This window comes from Schistocerca gregaria, chromosome 3 (genome assembly GCF_023897955.1).
Source record: "Schistocerca gregaria isolate iqSchGreg1 chromosome 3, iqSchGreg1.2, whole genome shotgun sequence".
NCBI lineage: Eukaryota > Metazoa > Arthropoda > Insecta > Orthoptera > Acrididae > Schistocerca > Schistocerca gregaria.
In genome coordinates, this window is record NC_064922.1 from 604275464 (window position 1) to 604300249 (window position 24786).

At 37.7% G+C, this 24786-nt stretch overlaps 1 protein-coding gene across 4 annotated transcripts in view; it reads left to right on the top strand.

The window, feature by feature from the left end:
- The window catches only part of LOC126354807 (uncharacterized), a 216916-nt gene that overhangs the window by 171298 nt on the left and 20832 nt on the right, over nt 1–24786 (top strand). For all 4 annotated transcript variants that reach the window (XM_050004729.1, XM_050004730.1, XM_050004727.1 and 1 more), the window contains exon 6: nt 13446–13551. In XM_050004729.1, the coding sequence (XP_049860686.1) occupies nt 13446–13551 (106 nt within the window). The remainder of the gene's footprint in view (nt 1–13445; nt 13552–24786) is intronic.

The following is a 24786-nucleotide window of genomic DNA, read 5'->3' on the forward strand; positions in this document are numbered from 1 at the left end:
CCCGCTTGGTAAGTCTTGGAATCTTTGTTTTTAATATTAATAGTATGAGTATATACAATATATCATTTGTTTCTATTAAAAAAATTCATCAATAGAGGATATGGAGTTGGCCACTAGTAATTCTTTCAGGCTCCTTTTAAATTGATCTTTATTTGTAACTAAATTTTTTATGTTTGCTGACAAATTATTGAAGATGAGTGTTCCTGAGTAGTGGACCCCTTTTTGAACTAAAGCAAGTGTTTTTAAGTACTTCTGCAGATCATTTTTGTTCCCAGTATTGTATGTATGAACTGAGCTGTTCGTTGGAAAAATAGATATATTATTTAGGACAAATTTCATTAAGGAATAAATATACTGAGAAGCAGTAGGTAGTATACCCAGTTCTTTGAAGAGGATGTCCATGAATTTACTCCACAAATAATGCATATTACATGCTTTTGGACTCTGAAAACTTTTGTTTGAAGAGTTATCCCAAAATATTATACCATATGACAGTATGAAATGAAAGTAGGTAAAGTATGCAAGCTTCCCCCCCCCCCCCCCCCTTACACTCGATCTGCAAATACAGATTTGTTAAGGCATCTCTGTCGTTCTGTGATGTGCTCCTCCCAAGTGAATTTATTATCAAGTTGTTATCCCAGGAATTTAAACCTGTCAACCTCTTCTATCTGCTCTTCTTCATACTTCATGAATATGCTGGGTGGAAACCTCTTACAGGTTCTGCATTGCATATAGTGAGTCTTTTAGAAGTTTAATGTCACTGAGTTGTCTTAAAACCATTTATTAATATCCATGAAAATATCATTAGCAGATCTTTCTAGAACTACACTTGACATACTATTTATTGCAATACTTCTGTCATCTGCAAATAAAACGAACTCTGCTTCTGGCAGTGTAACTCATGAGAGATCATTAATGTACGTAACAAAAAGTAATGGCCTTAAGATGGATCCTTGAGGGACACCACATGTAATTTCTTCCCATTCTGACGATGACTGATGACGTAATTCACTAGTCCCTTGCACTGACACCGTTTGTTTCCTGTTAGCGAGGTATGACTTGAACCATTTTGCAGCACTGCTCATGACACCATGGAATTCTAATTTATTTAAAAGGATGTTGTGGTTCACACAATCAAGTGCCTTTGACAAATCACAGAAAATACCTGTTGTTTGTAATCTGTTGTTTAATGAATTATCTACATTTTCATTGTAGGTGTAAATAGCCTTCTTGATATCAGAACCCTTCAGAAATCCAAACTGTGTTCTTGATAAGATGTTATTTGTGGTCAGATGGTTGAGAAGCTGCCTGTACATTACTTTTTCTAAAAATTTTGGAGAATGCTGGCAAAAGTGAAATCGGTCTTTAGTTTGGCGGTATCTCTTTATCCTCTTTCTTTAATAGAGGCTTAACATCTGCATATTTTAGCCAGTCAGGAAATGTCCCAGTTATAATTGACTGGTTACACAAGTAACTTAGAATTGTACTAAACTCACAAGAACATGACTTAATTAACTTTGTTTATATTTCATTGTAACCATTAGAATGCTTTGTTTTTAAAGATTTTATTACGGAAGTTATTTCTTTTGGTGAAGTGAGTGACATTTCTGTACCTGAAGCTATTTGTAAAGGCTAGTTTCAGATATTCAAGGGCATTCTATCAGTAATGGATATAAAGTGCTTGTTAAATAGATTTGTCACACTATGCCCATCAGTTACTAATGTGTCATCTACCCTTAATGCTATTTGCTCCTGTTCCTTTCTGGTTCTACCAGTCTCCTCTTTCACTATATCCCATATTGTTTTTATTTTGTTCTCTGATGTTGCTGTCTTCTTCTCGTAGTGCATTTGTTTAGATGTCTGAATTACTTTTTTTAATATTTTACAGTATTCCTTGTATTTAGCTAAATTATTAGCATTGGAGCTATTCTTGGTTGACAGATACATTTTCCTTTTTGCCTTACAGGAAATCTGTATTCCTTGTGTAATCCATGGTTTTATTATAGTCTTCAGTTTAATTTGAGTAACTTTTAGAGGAAAACAGTGTTCAAACATGGTACTGACATTGCTCATGAATGTGTTATATTTTTCATTCATGTCATGAGCACTATAAACATCTTTCCAGTTCATATCTTTGAGCAGTATTCCAAAACACTCAATTTTTGGTTGTTTGATTATCTCCTGTACTCAAATTTAGCAGTCTTGATAATCTGCTTAGAGTTTACATCTAAAACAAGGAGATGCATGTCATGATCTGATAGTCCATTTATTACAGGTTTTATGATATGGTTTTGTTCCTTTGATTTGTCTATAAAAATGTTATCAATGGCTGTCCTTGAGGATTTAGTGATCCTAGTTGGGAAGTTTACAGTGTGAGTTAGATTGAAAGATAACATTACTAACTGCAGTAAATGTTTACTGGAAGATTGCATTAGAAAATCTTTATTAAAGACACCAGCAATCAAAATTTCTTTGTTTCTTCCTGTTAAATAACCCAAAAGAGCTTCTAGATGATTTATGAATAGATTATAATTTCCTGCAGGTGCTCCGTAAATAGTTACTGTTATATAGGATCTGTTGTGGAGCTCTATTTCTGTTGCACATGCTTCTAGATGCTGCTCTAAACAGAATTTATTAATGTCAATGTTCTTGAATTTATGGCAGTTTTTAATAAATGTGCCAACTCCTCCTCCATCCATATCTACTCTGCAGAAGTAGGAAGGTAGCTTAAATGCTGAAATGTCTTAACATATCTATATCATGTAATATAACAATACTGCTATGCTCTTGCAAAGTCTCTAATTTCATCACATTTGAAACAATAAAATTCTTGATGCAACTGCTGAGTTCTTTGAGATGAGTCTCTTTGGTATACAGCTTTAAGTTTATTGTATGTAGCCTTCGTAATTTCACAACACAGCACATGTGCCTTTACCTTTATGTCAATTGTCTTCATTACATAATGTTTCACTCTGCTGTGTTGTTGCTGCCATATCTTCTTCTTTTCCTCTGTATCATATTTTTCAAGTGATTGAGCTCTGCCTATAATATCAAACAACAAAACTGTTAACAATATTTTAATATCAGCGTCTCACATGATGAAAGTATTGTTGTACTTGAGCTCTTGTATATCATGAAATACTTTGTTTTCTAGCGTTATTTTTTCTGTATCAACATTTCTTGAGTAATGTTTATTTGTTGATTTCAGGATTTTTCTATGTTGTTCACATCCAATGCTTTTAACTTATTTATTTGTACAGCTCTGGGCCGATAACCTGTTGTGTTATTATTTTTGTGCGATTGACTTTCTTATGAACTTTATAAGATCCACATTGATTACACTACATAAGTTATTTTATTTAATGTCTTAGTACAGCAAGAGCACACAGACATAGGCAGTGGAGAAATTCTCAGAAAATTCTGCTTCTCCTATTACCCATTTCCAGCCTTTCATAACCAAAAAAGCAAACATTGTGTTTTATAAACTCTTAAATACATTCCACATTTTGCCCCATGTAATGTATTCACTAAAATGCAGTGCATTACTTGTTGCACACCAGCATCTATGTTTAAGAACGTTTGCCAGACTAATATAAAACACAACAAAATCCTTGAACATTTCACTGTCTGCAAACACAAACACAATGAACATTTTGCATCCAATCTTAACAACTACTTTCAGTACTTTAGCACTGCACATTACTTATGCAAAGTGATTACTTCACTGTCAGCACCAAAAATTTTCCCTACACCCATCACATAGTTTACATCGCCATTTTCTACTTCTAGTAACTTGAACATGGCTACCAAATGGCAGTTTAGCAACTCTTTGCTTTCACAGCCTTTCATTTTAACAATAATTGCATTATCTTCCACTTATTCAATCTCTTTAATCTTACTGTTAATTACTAATGATTTATTTTCCCTTTCAAACTGATCTTCTGATCTTCATCCACACTGTCATCTACTTTGTCAAAATGTATATTCACTAACTGCATACATTCTGTTTCAATATCATTATATGTCTCATTATTTATATCAACATTCCCTTTAGCTGCCCCTACCCCTCACCCCTTCTATGTTAACAACATCAATTTGCTTTGCACTGAATTCCAATTCATTACTATCCTCAGAAGAGCACTTTTGTACAACTTCAGTTAAATTAGAGTGACAAAAATCAATACCTTCCTGTTCATCATTGCATCATTTTTTAGTTACATTTTCACTATATTCCATATGCTTAATCCAAGTATTTAATTTATTTTCAAAATAAAACTTTTATAGATTCTAATTTTAGGTTCAAGTTTGAATTTAAATTGCTACATCTTTTTTTCATTTCTAAAGGAACTTCCTCTCATTTTACACTACTATCATAATCAGGTTTACTTTCAAGGACTACTTTATATTCATTTGCAAATTTTAGTTCCTCCTCCATATATTCGAACAAATTATCATGATTAAGTTCAAAATGTGCTTCTACCAGCTGTTTAAATAAAACCATTTAAGTCATTTCATTGATGCACTTCCTGAGAGCAGCAACTAAGTTTCTGTGCATTTGTTAATACGCTGCAAAACACCATTTCAAAGTAGGAAATAAAATACTCATCTTTTCTATAACCATTTGTGGCAGCCATTGTCTTCATGAAGACTCTTAAGGTCCCCAGGTTGTTTTAATAGTGAAAGAGAAAACTAGCAGTTGCTCTTTTTCAGAATTTATTAAATTACACTTATAAATGCAATCACATTAGCACTTTTACTTCCACCAAAAATATCCTTCCTTTTTCTAAAGCACCTACAAAGTGCCCCAATCAAGAAATAAATGCATAATGAGGAACAGATTTCTACAAAACACACTGTACTACTGAGCTAATTTTAGCACCAAGCACGTGGTATTTGTAATGAATTGCATTGTTCTAGATTCTGCGTGTTAGCTTCAAAGGTAGTGGCCCCTTCTGATGCTAATGAGTGATGGGAGAAGGAAAGTGGTATCACAAAGTTAAAATGTATGTAACTTTTGCGGCACTGTGTTTTTCCATTCATCTTACATATCTGTAAAACTTGTCTGGTAGTTCCAATAACTGAAAACAGAGTGTACAGTGCTCACAACCTTGTTCGTGAGACAGTTGCAGGTCATTTACACACATTAAGAATCCTTTTAATAGCAAACATCACACTGCAGCACCCATTTCCGTGCACAGAGGCATTGTGGTATCCATGTCATCCTCAGAAGTTCCAGTCTATCATATTTCATATATAGGATAGAGTCTGACCTTATGTAACATCCTTGATCCAGCCAAAAACTGATGATGGAGTTCACATACACTGTGACCAATCTCTCAGCCAATGTTATTGGGTGACCTCTGATGACCACCATTGGTGCCACTGTGAACACAGCCTAAGGGTTGTGTTTTTACTGATTTAGGTACAGAACCCTAAAAACTATTTCAGTAATGAACTACTTCTTCACAATATTTTTTGAGATAAACAGTAACTACAATTTTACACTATTCTGTAGTTCTTCAAATGGAGAGACTCTGTTTCCCCTTTTCATACAGAGTCGAAAACAGGTGAATTTTCTGCAAAGACCCCAAGCTAGGGGATGCCAAAAAGAAACAACCAAACTTGAAAAGAAATAAGAGTTCTCTAAGTGTGATGTTCTATGATTGGAAGAAATGCAAAAATCACAAGTATTATCTAAACATTCTCACACTGCAATTAAAAAGATGATTAAGAACAGTTATCTTAAAAACTAGTGATTAAATAAAGCAGATTAAACTTTAAAAAAAACCTTTGAATATGTGTTTTACAGTTGATTAAAACAATGAAAAGATAAGCATATTTCTCTTTGTGTCACACATAAAATAATTTTTATGGAGTTATGAAGTAGTTGAACTGAAATGAGGAACGAGTGACAACACAAAAAAGAACAAAACCAACTGAACAAGACTGAGTTGGGAAGGGGGAATAGAGGAATTAGACTGAGGTGGAAATGAGATTGGTCAATTTGAACTGCATTTGACCATTCCTGGGAAAGAGACTGACCATAACCAAAGTGAAGAGTGAATGACTGTTCCTTAGAAGTCATTCCTCAGTCTTTCCATTCACTTTAGTGGATCATTCTTTTAGCCCCTTCATTCTTGAACATTCATGAGCTTCACCCATTCAACTAGTGCTAAAGCTAGATGCTACTTTACGTTCAAGACTACAGAACTCTTAACTCATTTACCATAATTGGCAGTTACATGATCTCGAATATCCAGACCTTATTCAATACCTGGCAGGTGCATTTGTCTTCAGCAGCCTGGACTGCAAACAAGCTTGTCACCAGATATCATTGAGCATGGAAGATGTGCAAAAGGCAGCAGTCATCACCCCTTTTGGCCTTTTCAAATGCCCTTTTATGCTGTATGGCCTCAAAAATACAGCCCAAACAGGGCAACAGTTTGTGGACTGTATAATATTTAAGCTATCCTCCTGCTATGCTCATTTCAATGACACCCTCATTTTTCCTAAGATAATGATGTGTATGACCCTCATGTCAAATTTTCAATATACTTACTGAAAACAATGCCATAATTAATTATGAACAAAACAAACAACCTAAGGTTATTTTTCTCAGTCACAGAATCAAAAATGCAGGCATCCACCCTAGACCACCAAAAACAATTACCCCCAACAAAATTACTAGGAATTGTGTCAATTTCTGTTTATGATCAACTTCTGCTGGCACTGTCTCCCACAGGCAGCCACTATTCAAGCCCCACTCAAAGAATTACAGAGGCCCTCAAAGAAAAAAAAAACACTTACACTAAGTGAAAACAGACATGGACTGCCAATATGCAGAAAGCCTTCAACCAGCTCAGATACTATCTTACTCAGGCAGTTACCCTGACACACCCATTTCCTCATGAGCAGCTAACCATTATGCTAGATGCGAGCAATTTTGCAGTTGGTTCCGTCCTCCAATAGTAAATGACATACAGCAACCACTCAGATTTTTCATGAAAACTGACTCCTTATCAAAGAAAACGGTCTTCCTACAACTGCAAACTCCTCACTGTCTAAAACCAATCTGTGACTTCAATGATGACATAGAAGGCAGACTAATAGTCTTCTATATAGATCGCCGACCACTAGTAGACTCAGTTTAACCTTTCAATGCATGTCACCAACCACTAATAGACTCAAAGCATAAAGTTTTGAAAGACTTGTGCCCCAGACATTTCCACCACCTGTTGTTGTTGTTGTTGTCTTCAGTCCTGAGACTGGTTTGATGCAGCTCTCCATGCTACTCTATCCTGTGCAAGCTGCTTCATCTCCCAGTACCTACTGCAACCTACATCCTTCTGAATCTGCTTAGTGTACTCATCTCTCGGTCTCCCTCTACGATTTTTACCCTCCACGCTGCCCTCCAATGCTAAATTTGTGATCCCTTGATGCCTCAAAACATGTCCTACCAACCGATCCCTTCTTCTAGTCAAGTTGTGCCACAAACTTCTCTTCTCCCCAATCCTATTCAATACCTCCTCATTAGTTACGTGATCTATCCACCTTATCTTCAGTATTCTTCTGTAGCACCACATTTCGAAAGCTTCTATTCTCTTCTTGTCCAAACTAGTTATCGTCCATGTTTCACTTCCATACATGGCTACACTCCAAACAAATACTTTCAGAAACGACTTCCTGATACATAAATCTATATTCGATGTTAACAAATTTCTCTTCTTCAGAAACGCTTTCCTTGCCATTGCCAGTCTACATTTTATATCCTCTCTACTTCGACCATCATCAGTTATTTTACTTCCTAAATAGCAAAACTCCTTTACTACTTTAAGTGTCTCATTTCCTAATCTAATTCCCTCAGCATCACCCGATTTAATTTGACTACATTCCATTATCCTCGTTTTGCTTTTGTTAATGTTCATCTTATATCCTCCTTTCAAGACACTGTCCATTCCGTTCAACTGCTCTTCCAAGTCCTTTGCCGTCTCTGACAGAATTACAATGTCATCGGCGATCCTCAAAGTTTTTACTTCGTCTCCATGAATTTTAATACCTACTCCAAATTTTTCTTTTGTTTCCTTTACTGCTTGCTCAATATACAGATTGAATAACATCGGGGAGAGGCTACAACCCTGTCTCACTCCTTTCCCAACCACTGCTTCCCTTTCATGCCCCTCGACTCTTATTACTGCCATCTGGTTTCTGTACAAATTATAAATAGCCTTTCGCTCCCTGTATTTTACCCCTGCCACCTTTAGAATTTGAAAGAGAGTATTCCAGTCAACATTGTCAAAAGCTTTCTCTAAGTCTACAAATGCTAGAAACGTAGTTCCACCACCTAGATTACATCAAACAATTTACAGCTGATATACAGCAACTGAAAGGCATTGTCAGTGTCATCACTGATGACTTCCTTGCGTCAGCATCATCTCCACACAAATTGACAACAATAAATTTGCAGACGCAAAACAGCAGAACAAACAGCTCCAAAACTTCCTCGATGATACAACTACTAATCTTAAACTTTAACATGGTTTGATAGCAGGAAAATAAAGATTGATCTTGTGTAATGTTTCATCCCAGCATTCGACTGATGACTTGTCTCATTACAGATCATTTTGTACGGCAAAAAGTCAAGAAAGATTGCATGGAGTAGACGAACATCCAGTTTAAAATTACAAAAGGATGATTCCAACATGTGGACCTTGACCTGGTGGGACCCCTCCCCAAATCAGGGTTATCAATACAGCCTTTAATCATCACTAGTATAATGTGGTGTGTAGAAAGCCATCCCTCTCTGAGACATGTCTGCAGAGTCAACAGTCAGAATCTTGACTGACACTTGGATTTCCTGACACAGGTTTCTCGTGTCCATAATACTATATTGCCCACAAGGGGGAGCTCAATAATAAATAATAAGACACAGATAAACAAAAACAAAAGTTTATTATGACCAGAGTAGAGAGGTTTAATAACAAAAGAAAACTCTTCTCAATAAAAAATAATACAACTTCTCAGACATTAATAGGCCTACACCTGGAAAACACAGCGAATAAACATAGTGGGACATGAAGATTATGCCACTGATAATCCCTAACGATGGAGGCTGAGTTTTTGGTGTAGCTAGCTAACAGGTACATCTTAAAATATCACTGGGGAGTCATTTGTCCCACTGTGGTGGCTTCTGACTGGGCTCTGACTGATGGACTACTAAGAGTCACCACATAAAATGACCCAGAGCACTGATAGAACAAACTGCTGATGTGTTGGCTTGTGCTGTCCTTTATAGCCAAGATGAGGAAGAATTCATGCTGATCCAGTTCCATACATGTTATATGGTGGAGGAATTATGTCCCTGGCATAGAGGACCTCTGGTGGCACTTCTGCCACTGTATGTCATCCTTGTTGCAATCAACACATTCCAGGGAGGCACCACCTTTTTCATTTGCATATCCATGAGGCTTCAGTTTTGAGGGGTTGCCGATCCCTTTATATGAATGCTGGGTGCCTGACACATAGCCTCCATTTGAGGCTGACAATTTGACTCTACACTGCTCAGTAAAATATGTAACCTCTGTGGTACTCATGGTTATCAAACTACAGTTTATCACTTTCAAAACAATAGCCTTGTGAAAAGATGGCTTCACACACTGAAAGCTACCCTGATGTGACATGATCATTCTGGACAGAAGCTTTACCATGACTGCTATTAGATCCATGCACTGCCCACAAACACATCCTACGCATCTCCTTCACTGAAGTTATGTGCAGTGAGTTTCTTGCTCTTTCTGAGACTTCATGTTTCAGGTACCTCCAGTGAAAGTCACCAAAATTCCCGCCGTCATCACCACGTTAAAAGAACGTATTGCTTGGCTTCAGATGCCACATCGACAATGCCACAATGCCTGTAAAGCTTTTATTTATAAGGTACTCATGAACTGTCACCATGTCATGCTTCATGATGATGCAGTTCAGTCTGCCTTACAGCATTATATAGGGACAAATGAGGTTTTAAAACTTGGTGCATGTTTGAAATACTAGTGAATGGAAACAATACCTATTAACTGAATAGCACCCATTGAATGCTTTAGGATGACCTGTCCATTGATAACATATCAACCTCCACCGCCCAACATGGCCAACTCTTCCAAGCATACTGTGACCATTAGTGACTTCATAGTGCAACTTGATATGAAAAACCTGAGATCCCACAACCTTAGCATCAAGCTAATTGTAAGTTCCTGGTCATTGAAGGTCAGCATCCAGAATGTGAAATTGGAAATTATTTAATTAGCTGGCGTTTCATACAGTCCTACAAATTGTTCAAAAATATGGACATGGCATCCATCACGTTGTGACTGTTTCCTGGTGGTTTCATCATAGTCATTGTCTGTAAAACATTGCACACCTCTGCCACCACAGTTACGGACAATGAAGTAACCTCCCTGCCAGCTGACCCCCTTGGAAAGCTCACAAAAACCAACACTTTAGAACAGTCTCAATATGGATGGAATTGGTGCCCAACTGCATACCTGAAAGACTACCACACTGATGCTCTGCAACAAGTGCCAGACAATCACTCCTCCAACACATCTAGGTTGTACACCATCATACTTGACGAAAATGACACATTGACAGCCCCCACCCCTCCACCCCCACCCCCACCACACCATTGCAGGGATGCCACTTTATCAATCATCATCGGCCTACATTGATCACCTACCCCCAGTGCTTCCTCTGCACTTTGGGGAAGAGGACAGGCCTTTGTGGGACACCACATCATTTAACACCACTGAATTTCGATCTTGCTCCACAACAGACTATCTCTGGTGTTGAATTATGTATATTTACTGCACTCTAGGGTTACTGAATCATGCTTTTCTATTGTAAACCATATGAGCAATAAAATAAAATTCTTCTGCATCATATCATGATGTATGTTACCCATAGCATACTCACCTTATGAGCCTACACATATAAACATACTACCTGGAAATCTAATTTTTCATAAATCTCCCCACCATGAAGTTTTCAACATTCTCACTCAACCATCAAAATAATACTATTTTCCGAAACTTGCTAAGTTAAAAACAATTTTGTCACTCCAGGACTGAGTCAACATCATGCAACTATCATTTTCCTTATGGATGTCATTAATATACAAAACTGCCAACTCATCTATTCACTTACACATTCTTTTCACAGTTTTGTAAAGCTTCCTAATTTTATTACTCAGAAGAGCAAAAAAGTCCACATTAGGTGTAATTTTATTGTCACAGTAATTAATTGTTATTAATTCAGCATCACACCTCAAAAATATGTACTTACAGGAAGAAAATCACTGCTCTCTCCACTAGAATATTTTTCATCCACAAAAGCATCCATAATTTCAGTATTATTATTGTTCCTTGTGAAACTGTTTCTACAATTGTCAAGCCTATATATTAACCAACCCAGTTTAGTTCCTATCTCATTGAACCCAGTCTCATCATATGATGGTAGTCACTCTAACTGTTCGTTATAAATCTACAGTTTGTATTCTGTCATAGTGTTTTTGGCACTATTTTCACTGAGATCTTGTAACTGTTTATTGTTTTCTGCTCTAGATTCTGTTCTGATGTTCTGTAACTGATCTAAAATTAAATTTATTTCTTTCGTTAAAGTCTTGTCTGTAGACTGTTCTGCAGCTAATGAATCTCCCACTGCTCTACTACCTTCTTATTGATTACTATTATTTTCACTCACCATCATACTGAAATATTCACTGTTAACATTAGTCAAAATTTTAGAGTAAAAAACTCAAATTTTGCTTATCTTCATTTTTTTCAGAGTCCATTTCATCACCAGACCACAGCTTTTGATTTTTTATGCTCTGTTTTCTCATTTTTCAGCTCTTTTAGTTATATCCATGAGATTTATTTTTGTGTCATATTGTTTTTGTCCCCTTTCTGAAAAAGACTGACAACATTAGTGTAGTGTTTCAATCTTTTTGTTTCATCACCTGACACTTAGCTTCCAAATGTAAACTTTCTTCCCAAATAAGCAATATTATTGAAACATTTCATCTCAGATCTGCATCACATTTCTTATGAACTCAGGAGACATCCATAAATAGCAATGTTCAAATCGCAAATTGTATTAACTTCAGTCAACGTAGGTGCACTTCTAGTAAGCAGTGGGGTAGGAAGATTTACAAATGTTAATTGTGTTTCCTTAGCTTTTCACACAGTCTGTAGTTGATTACTGGCGTCATTGTCCAATAGAGCAAGTCTGCTATGCTTTAAAATGAAACACAAATTCTTCTGTTTGCTGTTTATTTTCTTTAAAAATATATCCTGTAATATTCCTTAAATTTCTGGGCCTCAAAGTCCTGTCTTGTAGTATACAAGCTAAGAGTATCTAGTTAGATGTAAGCACACTTATCTTGCATCATAGAATAAACAAACAAGACAGGGAGTGCAAGTATGTAAAACAATTTAAGTATGTCTTTCTTTAAGTCAACAGTACAGTGAACACAGCAAAATACACAATATGCCAAACTAATGCTCTTAAAATTAATTTATGATCATTTTTACCTCATTTCAGGTTTTTTCCAGCTGGATGAAAAGAAATATTACATTTTTCATCTAATATCATCATTAACATCAATTTCTAGTACCAGCATGCCAATTTTGTTTGTTTGATATTGTATGACATACTGCATGTTTTATGAAATTAAGAATAAAATGGTTTGCTGTGAAACCACTGCAAGCCTGTCTGGGTATAATCTGTGCTGTGTCTGATATGACTGACTATGGACACTTGATTCACACAACTGCATCATCATTAAATGTTACTCTGCTTTCATCAGCACTTTAAAGGATGTAATGTATGTCTGTTAAAAACAGGAGTGGCCACAGAGCAAAAAGCACACAACCCTATGATGGACAGAATTTTACATTGCCCTATTTTGAGTTCAGTTTTATTCCAACAGAATAGCTTATCAAAGGAAGCAAAAATTAGAGTTCTACATCACATCAACATTACTGGGAAACAAATTCCCTTGTGGATGCCCTCTTTTCAGTTCCTGCTTAATCTTACTTTAACACACTCTCTTAGCTTTTGGCTATTCCCTGAAAATTGTTCCACAATTTTTGTAATTCTTCATCTAACAACAGTAACAAATACTTTCAAGGAACAGCCAAAAGCTAAGAGAGTCTGCTAAAGTAAAATTAAAGAGGAAATGAAAAGAGGGCAACCACAAGGGGAATTGGTTTCCCAGTAATGTTGAATCATCCAATTAGGTTATGCTAAAATCAGTAATCTCTTCTTTACTTTTCAGCAGAACTTAGTGATCTTTGGTTAATATCATGATTAACCTTAAAACCCAAGCCATTATGGAGGTATATCTAGTAGTATAATTACTTTCTAATGTTTATTTTAAAAAATTATTCAATTTGCAGATTGTGCTACCTCAAAGGAGGAAATGATAAAATATTTGAGACAACAGCGAGCTGAACGTTTTCACAAGCTTCAAGCTGAACTTAGACGTTTGCATGAAATTGAAGCGTAAGTATTTTTAAATAAACGATAAGGACTGAGAAGTTACTGTGCTAATTAAACTTCTATAACATATGTGAGTGATTCATTATAATGTACTTTCTTTGTCATTTTAAGTGTGCTTTGCTATGCAAAATCATTTGCTAAGACAAAGTTATTATTGTAACAAAGAGATGGAGCTTATTTTTATTAATAATGATGATTATGATAAAATATCAACTGTTGTTATTGTGGTCTTCAGTCCTGAGACTGGTTTGATGCAGCTCTCCATGCTACTCTATCCTGTGGAAGCTTCTTCATCTCCCAAGCAAAAAGCACTATCAACTATAAATTCAAATTCCTATCCATCCATCCAGATTTATGTTTCAATAAAGCTGAATTCCAGGATGGTTCATTTGAATGGGCATGACCAGTTTCTTCCCTCATTCTTTTACAGTCCGAGTTTATGCTGCAGCAAGAAAATCACTGCTCTCTCTCCACTGAAATCTTTTTTCTCTGCCAAAGCATTGATAATTCATATTAATATTGTTCTTCATATAACTTCTTCAAATTTGTCAACCCTATATGTTAATCAATCCAGTTTAGTTCCTAGCTCATTGAACCCAGTCTCAACATGAAATTGAAGTCCTTCTAACTGTTCATTATAAATCTGCAGTTTGCATTTGAACTTAGAAAACCTATTAGTGTTTTCTTCACTGTTTTCCATGAGGTCTTTTAACTAATTACCTCTCATTGATGAGACATTGCCAGTAAACCTTATTCTTTGTTCCTTCTTTTCAATAATAAGTACCACAGTAATAATAATGTGATGATTTTAAAGTAATACTAATAATGGGTAGGACATGGAGAAAATAATGTTCTTTATAGTCCATTTTTTATCTTGCAAACTCTTCTTCATCTTGGATCCACAAACCATAATGTATGTGATTTAATGGGGTTCCTGGAAACAGACCTCAAAAATTCACCAGCATTCAGTTATATCACTAGATACTGGTAGTTGTGTCACATTTTCAGTTTTCAAATACATCACATGGTCTGCATTCCACAGTGGGAAAAATAAAGAAAGTACATTTTGTTTAAATACAATACAATCAAGTGACTTAATTCACTGAAAGATTCTGGTGCCAATGTTAATTTATTACACTCTAATACATTCATTTTAACAGTTTCTGCAAATAAACTGCTTCAGGAAATACAAGGAATTGTCCAAAAGAAAATTCTTAAATGCAGTCTTAAGTGAATGAGGTGCAGACATATTACCTAACCACAAATTTTAGCCCTTTGAAATGGCGGTGGTCACTGTGGCTTAACACACATTTCTCTCAGTTTATCACTTACATGTGGTAGTTCTCTAAACTACCATGTGGTGCACACCTAAGGTCTTTGTGAGGTGAATGAACAACTGACAATCAGACTGCCATCCTCTGTCAGTCACAACAATTTTTTGGACTCCAAAATTTGTCATTCACGATGATAGAAGAGTGCTGGAAACACTTTCTGCAGGGATCTTCTTCAGCAAAACTGTCCCTGGCAAACATATAAATCTGTCAATTATTGTTAAGAAAGAGGTGAAGCCTTGAGGGCAAGGAATTGGCCCCACTATATTAACATGGATATGCAAGTTGTGATTGTCAGCATCACTGAAAGTTCCACAAGTACTGGTAGTATATTATGAAATTTTTGCTCTTTAACAGCTAACACATTTTTTTGCTCATATCTTGCCTGAATGAAGCCAAATGAAGCACTGTTGCATCAAGCCTTTGATGCCAAGATGAGCTAAGTCATGTAGTGCATGTGTAGTGGATCCACCTGACTGCTTATCTCCTAGGCCTTCTGGTAGCAACCCTCAGTCCATAGATGAAATAAAACTGAAAAATTTTTAGTTGCTATCAGAAGTTTTCCACTCAACAATTTTAGCTTCACTGATCAACACTTTTATTCATCTTCAGTAGACTTCATTGAATTGCTGACCAGTTACAAGTTATAAAAGAAGTAATTAGTGCACACATTGCGATGGACCCTATAACATCTAATAGTCACAGCCCAGTAGTGAAGTTAATTATTTAAAAGTTGCTCAATACGAAGTCCCTATTTACATAAAATTTTCACAATCCACATTTAGCGCTCTCCTTTACTGACCTGTAAGAGAAAAAATACGCTGTGGTGATTCAACTAAATCAGTCCATGATGTACATCACTATGTCTAGCAATCACTAGTTTCAACTTTTTGTACTGCTTGTTAATCACAACACAGTTTAATAATAAATTTTCATTGGTTTATGTTACAGAAGTCACCCAAAAGATATTAAATACTTAGGTTCATGGTCATAGGTGTGCATATTTTCATATACTGAATGTTGCTGGTCAGAACTGTAGAAAAATATGTGAACACCATTATTCTTACACAGTGTGGATCCCCTTGTTTACACATATGAACAATATAGTGCAAATTAGGATGAAGTACAAGAAATTATTAATTAGTGAGTTAATTAATTAGTGCTGTATATCATTTTGTACTGAAAAATTAAAATAAAAAATATGTAATCAAAGTTCTGAATATAACAATGGATAAGATGAAATCTGTGTTGGAAAATGGGGCTCTTTGTGAACTTCAAGCTTAACTATTTTAGGAGATAATTAGCACTAGGCAAATTAAAATTTTTTACATCACTCCTTCCTTCCTTCCCTCCAGAAAATGCACAAAGCACTCACACACAGTTAACATTGTTCCAAAGTACAACAGTAAAGGTATAATCATACTAAGATCAAAACAAAGAACATTAAATCAAAAACAATTTACAGAAAATAAAATTCACTTAACAGGACAATAGAATAATTATGATAATATATATATATATATATATATATATATATATATATATATATATATATATATATATATATATATATATAATCAAAAATTTATCTTTCTGTATTACAGTAATTTTATGAAATTTGATTTTCAATCGTGGGGTTAATTGTGTTAGTATGACATAAACTACCATACAATCGGAGATTAAAACATTTCAATAAGATTGAGAAAAGGCTAAGATCATAAATTTGAGACTATACAGAGTCCAAATGGCTTACTGCATGTTACTCTGTGATTTAAATAAGTTTACATTTTATCAATATAATTTATGTTAGAAGTACACAATGATATCTATATGATGTAAGTAAAGATTTTCTTTCCTCTATTTTTATTCAAAAGGGTACTTTATTTCTCTAGGAATTCATTCATTTTAAAATAAATTGCTCTTTGAGGAATGTTTTTAGTTTCCTTTTGAGTACCTGTATGTTATCAGAAGCTTGTTATATACTCTTTATTCCTGACCCAGTTACTCCCCTTTGGACTTTTGTCAAAGTTGCAGAGCCTTGGTGGACATTTTTCCCCTGTCTTGTGTTATGCTTGTGAATGTCATAGTTTTTCTGAAATAATTCCTTGTTCCTGTCTATAAATATCATCAATGAGTTTATATATTGATTTGTAACCCATAAACATCCTGAGAGTCTTAAAAAGACCTCTGCAGGATGTTCTGTTAGAGACCCCATATACCAACCTCAATGGTCGTTTTTGTAGTTTGAAGACTTTCTCAACCTCTGCTGCATTTCCACAGCAGATAATACCAAAGGAGCATACAGAAAGGAAATACCTAAAATATGACAAAACCGATATTTCTCTGTTAATGACTTGAGAAATATCTCTTAGAGCAAAACACACTGAGCTAGTTTTTTAACAAAGAGATTGAGGGGCTGGCCAGTACATACCTCAGCTCAGTACAGCCAATAGATACATAAAAAACAACTGAAAATTTACGTTCCTAGCTTTCAGAATAAATGTTCCTTCATCAGGGAGGAGAGAGGGGAAAGAAAGGGAAGAAGGGAAAGTGGATTTAGTTACTCACAACCCAGGTTATGAAGCAACAGGGAAACGAAAACAGGGAGGGTAGCAAGGATGGAGGCATGGTTGTCAGAGGGAAGCCAAAGATATTCTACTGTAAGTACTGTGCCAGCTTCAAACCAAATTAGGATGCATACAGAAGTAAAGAGGTGTATAGTATAAAGATGTAGGATGAAAAGATGCATGAATGGCTAAAGAGGAAATGGAAAGAGGAGAAGACTGAAGAGTAAATGGGAGTGACATTGTTTAACGTAGGGGGATGGCGGGATGAAAGGATGTGTTGGAGTGCAAGTTCCCATCTCCACAGTTCAGAGGGACTGGTGTTGGGTGGGAGTAGCCACATGGCACATACAGTGTAGCAGGTTCCCTTAAATTATGCTGGAAAGCATGCTCCGCTACTGGGTATTGCACATCTCCTAGGCGGACAGTTCGTCTGTGTCCATTCATGTGCTCAGCCAGTTTAGTTATTGTCATACCAATGTAAAAGGCTGTGCAGTGCAGGCATGTCAGCTGATAAATGACATATGTAGTTTCACACGTGGCCCTGCCTTGAATTGTGTATGTTTTACCAGTAGTGGGGCTGGAGTAGGTGGTTGTGGGGGGGATGCATGGGACAGGTTTTGCAGCTGGGTCAGTTACAGGGGTAGAAACCGCTGGGTAGAGACGGTAGTCTGGGAATATTGTAGGGTTTAACAAGGATGTTACGGAAGTTAGGGGGGTGACGAAAGGCAACTCTGGGTGGTGTGGGGAGAATTTTGTCAAGGGATAATCTCATTTCAGGGGTTGACTTGAGAAAGTCATATCCGTGGCGGAGTAATTTATTGATGTATTCGAGGCCAGGATAATATTGGGTGACAATGGGGATGCTTCTGTGTGTCTGAGGGTAGGAACATTGTTGCTGGATGAGGAGGAATGTATTGCTCGGAAGATCTGTTTGTGGACCAGGTCTGCAGGATAGTTGCGGGACAGGAAAGCACTGGTCAGGTTATTGGTGTAATTGTTGAGGGATTTGTCACTGGAGCAGATACGTTTGCCATGAATACCTAGGTTGTAGGGAAGGGAGCGTTTGATGTGGAATGGATGGTAGCTATCAAAGTGAAGGTACTGTTGTTTGTTTGTGGGTTTGATATGGACAGAGGTGTGGATGTGAGCTTCAACAAGATGAAGGTCAACATCCAGGAAGGTGGCTTGGGTTTTGGAGAAGGACCAGGTGAAATTCAGATTCGAAAAGGAGTCGAGGTTATGGAGGAAATTGAGGAGTGTTTCTTCACCATGAGTCCAGACCACAAAGATGTCATCTATAAACCTATACCAGGCCAGGAGAAGCAGCTGTTGGGTCTTCAGGAAAGCCTCCTCCATGCAGCCCATGAAGAGGTTGGCATAGGACAGAGCCATCCTGGTTCCCATGACAGTTCCCCTGATTTGTTTGTAGGTCTGGTCTTCAAAAGTGAAGTAATTATGGGTGTGGATGAAGTTGGTAAGTGTGATAAGGAACGAGGTTTTTGGAAGATCTTCGGGTGGGCATTGGGAGAGGTAGTGCTCAAGGGCAGAGAGACCATGGGTGTGTGGGATGTTTGTGTAAAGGGATGTAGTATCTATGGTGACAAGGAAGGTTTCAGGTGGGAGAGGAGTGGGAATGAATTTGAGGCGTTCTAGGAAGTGGTTTGTGTCCTTGAGGTACGATGGGAGTCTGCGGGTGATAGGTTTGAGGTGTTGGTCTACCAGAGCTGAGATACGTTCTGTTGGGGCTTTGAAGCCTGCTACAATGGGATGGCCAGGATGGTTCTCTTTGTGGATTTTGGATAATAGGTAGAAGGTAGGGGTACGTGGCTCAGGTGGAGTGAGTAAGTCTATGGAAGCCGTTGTGAGGCCTTGTGAGGGACCTTGGATTTTTAGGATTTTCTGCAGCTCAGTCGGGATGAAGGGAATGGGATCCTGGGTAACAGCTTTGTAGGTTGAGGTGTCGGAGAGTTGACGCAGTCATTCTGCCAGATACTCCACACGGTCAAGTACCACAGTTGTGGAGCCTTATCTTCCGGGAGGATGACAATAGAGCTGTCTGTTTTCAGCTCCTTAATGGCACGGGATTCAGCTGGGGTGATGTTGGGGGTTGTCAGGATTTTTTTGCGGCACGCACGATCTTTTTTTCGCTACTCGCTATCTCCGTTTTTGAGCAACGTGTGTTCTTTTCCCCTGATCTGGACATACTTACTTAGTCTGGTCAACTTTTTCCGTATTTTTCTTATTTAGTGGTCTTCCTTGGGTACTGGCCATTACCAACACAATTTCTTTCTTTCTCGTCCTTTCCCTTCTTCCATTTCTTTCCCCTCTCTCCTCCCTGATGAAGGAACATTTATTCCGAAAGCTAGGAACATAAATTTTTGGTTGTTTTTTATGTATCTACTGGCTGTACTGAGCTGAGGTAAGTACTGGCCAGCCCTCTATTTCTTTGTTAGTATTTGTTTCACATCTTTATATGAGATTTTCCATTAATTATAAGCTAGTTTTTTGACCAGCTTATCAATTTTCCATTTTAGTTGGCTGTCTATCTGTATGCCTAGAAATTTTGTATGTATGGTTACATGATTTTTTGTTGTTGTTGATCTCTATTTCAGGAATTTGGTGGTTTGTATTTACTGTCTGAAACTAAAGAACGTTAATTTTTTTAAATTTTGGGTTAGGCTATTTGCTTTCAATCATTTGTTTACTTGGTTAGTAAATGTTGGGCTCTATCCTGCATTGAAGAGTTGGGTCCCTTGATCAGAAGACTTGTATTATTGGCAAATACAATTATTTTTGCCCTGTAATTAATTGTGACTGATAGATCATTAATGTAGATCAAGAAAATCAGTGGGCCAAGGATCAAGCCCTGGGGGCTCTGTATTTTAGATTTCCCAGTTTGAGTCTACTGTTGGACCTGTCTCCGTTAAGATAACTATTTGATTTGTATTGTTTAGATAAGATTCTAGCCATGTCAAATGTTTGCCTTTGATGCCATAGCGTGGAAGCTTTTTTAGCAATGTGTTATGGTCTACAAAGTCAAAAGCTTTCGGAAGGTTACAAAACATCTCCATTGGATACCTTCTGAGACTTACTTCACCTAGAGTCATGTGATAGGCTAAATATCTCTCTCTCTGCAGATAATCCATTATGAAAGGCAAACTTTGTGGAAGTTAGGTAGCTATTTTGTGTCATATGGTCATAAACCTTATCATAACTACTCTTTCAAACAACTTTGAGAATATGGTAGCAAAGAGATGAGCCGATAATTGAATTATACATTCCTTGCCCCACTTTTGTAGATGGTCACCACTATTGCATGTTTCAGTCTGCCTGGAAATGTCTGTCTGTTTTAATTGACTGGTTAAATAAATTCTAGCTCCAAGAGGAACTTTTTAATGTTCCACACAAGTGTCCTGTAAACACCAATTGTTAAGAGGAACAGAGTTTTTAGTTCTAATTTGGCAGTACATCCTTCAAAATGGTTTCCAGTACTGTGCTGAGCTATGTCTATGATTTGTGATCTAAGAGTATTGTGCATCTAAATTGCCATCCCACCTTGCCTTAAATTCGTCCTGCAGTAATGAGAAACAATTCTATAACTATTTAAATTTATTTCATTAAACAATGGAAAATCCAGGATGGAATGTAACAATACCATAGAAGGAAAGGTGCTGCTCGCCATATAGCAGAGATGCTGAGTCACAATAGGCACAACAAAAAGATTCACACAATTATAGCTTTCCACCATTAAGGCCTTTGTTAGCAATAGACACACATACACACACACACACACACACACACTCATGCAAATGCACCTTGCACATTTTAGATTAGATTAATACTTGTTCCATAGATCATGAATACGACACTTTGTAATGATGTGGAACGTGTCAGGTTAATAAAAGATGTCTGTACAAGATATTGCATTACACAAAATATTGCATGGCACTAATGTTTAAGCTAGTTTTTTCCCCCTTAATTTATATCTAAAAATTAAGCCAGTGAGTAGAAGGAGTTGTCATCTAGAAATTCTTTTAATTTATTTTTAAATGTTGGTTGACTATCTGTCAGGCTTTTGATGCTGTTTGGTAGGTGACCAAAGACTTTTGTGGCAGCATAATTTACCCCTTTCTGTGCCAGAGTCAGATTTAATCCTGCATAGTTAAGATCATCCTTTCTCCTGGTGTTATAGCTATGCACACTGCTATTACTTTTGAACTGGGTAGCATTATTAACAACAAATTTCATAAGTGAATATATATACCGTGAGGTTACTGTGAGGATCCCTAGATCCTTAAATAGATGTCTGCAGGATGACCATGGGTGGGCTCCAGCAATTATTCTGATTACACGTTTTTGAGCAATGAATACTTTTCTACTCAACGATGAATTACCCCAGAGTATGATGCCATACAAAAGCAGTGAATGAAAGTAGGCATAGTAAGCTAATTTACTGAGATTCGTGTCACCAAAATTTGCAATAACCCTAATAGCATACGTAGCTGAACTCAGACGTTTCAGCAGACCATCAATGTGTTGCTTCCAGTTTAACCTCTCATCAATGGCCACACCTAAAAACTTTGAAAATTCTACCTTAGCTACAGACTTCTGTTCAAAGTCCATATTTATTACTGGAGTTGTACCATTTACTGTACGGAACTGTATATACTGTGTTTTATCAAAATTTAAAGAAAGTCCGTTTGCTGAGAACCACTTAATAATTTTGTGAAAGACATCATTTACAATTACATCACTTAGTTCTTGGTTTTTGGATGTTATTACTATACTTGTATCATCAGAAAAAAGAACTAACTTTACATCTTCATCAATGTGGAACGGTAAGTCATTAATATGTATCAAGAACAGTAAAGGACCTAAGACCGAACCCTGTGGGACCCCGTTCTTGATTAGCCCCCAGTTTGAGGAAACAGCTGTTGTTTTAACATTACATGAATCACTTATTTCAACTTTCTGCATTCTTCCAGTTAAGTATGAATTAAACCATTTCTGCACTGCCCCCCTCAAACCAAAATGATTTAGCTTATCTAAAAGAATTCCATGATTTACACAATCAAAGGCCTTGAGAGATCACAAGAAATACCAATGGGTGATGTCCGGTTATTCAGAGCATTTAATATTTGATCAGTGAAAGCGTATATAGCATTTTCTGTTGAAAAGACTTTCTGAAAACCAAACTGACATTTTGTTAGTACTTTATTTTTACAAATATGGGAGGCTACTCTTGAATACATTACTTTCTCAAAAAATTTTGACAGAGCTGTCAGAAGAGAGATTGGGCGATAGTTGTTGACATCCGTCGCATCCCCCTTTTTATGGAATGGTTTTACAATGGCATGTTTCAGTCTATCGGGGAAAACACCCTGCTCCAAAGAGCTATTACATATGTGGCTGAGAATCCTACTTATCTGTGGGGGACAAGCTTTAAGTATCTTGCTGGAAATGCCATCAATTCCGTAAGAGCTTTTACTTTCCAGTGAGTTTATTATTTTACTGATTTCAGAGGGAGTGGTTGGTGGAAATACAGTTGTTTCAAACTGCACAGGTATGGCCTCTTCTATTAAAAGCCTTGCCTCTTCTAGTGAAGATCTAGATCCTATTTTCTCCACAACATTTAAAAAATGGTTATTGAAAATATTTTCTGTTCTGATTGTTAGTACACTTGTCATTCAGTTTTTTGGCACTGAAGTCTTCCTGTGCTCTTGGTTGCCCTGTTTTCCTTTCAATAATATTCCAAATTGCTTTAATTTTATTATCAGAGTTACTGATCTCAGACATGATACACATGCTTCTGGACTTTTTATTAACTTTTCTTAGTACCGCCCAATAGTTTTTATAATATTGAAGAATTTCGGGGTCAGTACTCCGTCTTGCTGTTAGATACAGTTCTCTTTTATGGTTGCAAGATATTCTTATTCCTTTAGTTAGCCAAGGTTTTTCATATGTTTTCTTGGCATTATGTTTAAATAATTTCTTGGAAAAACAATTTTCAAATACCCTTAAAAATGTATCGTGAATTAAGTTATACACTCCTGGAAATTGAAATAAGAACACCGTGAATTCATTGTCCCAGGAAGGGGAAACTTTATTGACACATTCCTGGGGTCAGATACATCACATGATCACACTGACAGAACCACAGGCACATAGAAACAGGCAACAGAGCATGCACAATGCCGGCACTAGTACAGTGTATATCCACCTTTCGCAGAAATGCAGGCTGCTATTCTCCCATGGAGACGATCGTAAAGATACTGGATTTAGTCCTGTGGAACGGCTTGCCATGCCATTTGCACCTGGCGCCTCAGTTGGACCAGCGTTCGTGCTGGACGTGCAGACCGCGTGAGACGACGCTTCATCCAGTCCCAAACATGTTCAATGGGGGACAGATCCGGAGATCTTGCTGGCCAGGGTAGTTGACTTACACCTTCTAGAGCATGTTGGGTGGCACGGGATACATGCGGACGTGCATTGTCCTGTTGGAACAGCAAGTTCCCTTGCCGGTCTAGGAATGGTAGAACGATGGGTTCGATGACGGTTTGGATGTACCGTGCACTATTCAGTGTCCCCTCGACAATCACCAGAGGTGTACGGCCAGTGTAGGAGATCGCTCCCCACACCATGATGCCGGGTGTTGGCCCTGTGTGCCTCGGTCGTATGGAGTCCTGATTGTGGCGCTCACCTGCACGGCGCCAAACATGCATATGACCATCATTGACACCAAGGCAGAAGCGACTCTCATCGCTGAAGACGACACGTCTCCATTCGTCCCTCCATTTACGCCTGTCGCAACACCACTGGAGGCGGGCTGCACGATGTTGGGGCATGAGCAGAAGATGGCCTAACGGTGTGCGGGACCGTAGCCCAGCTTCATGGAGACGGTTGCGAATGGTTCTCGCCGATACCCCAGGAGCAACAGTGTCCCTAATTTGCTGGGAAGTGGTAGTGCGGTCCCCTACGGCACTGTATAGGATCCTACGGTCTTGGCGTGCATCCGTGCGTCGCTGCGGTCCGGTCCCAGGTCAACGGGCACGTGCACCTTCCGCCGACCACTGGCGACAACATCGATGTACTGTGGAGACCTCACGCCCCACGTGTTGAGCAATTCGGCGGTGTGTCCACCCGGCCTCCCGCATGGCCACTATACGCCCTCGCTCAAAGTCCGTCAACTGCACATACGGTTCACGTCCATGCTGTCGCGGCACGCTACCAGTGTTAAAGACTGCGATGGAGCTCCGTATGCCATGGCAAACTGGCTGACACTGACGGCGGCGGTGCACAAATGCTGCGCAGCTAGCGCCATTCGATGGCCAACACCGCGG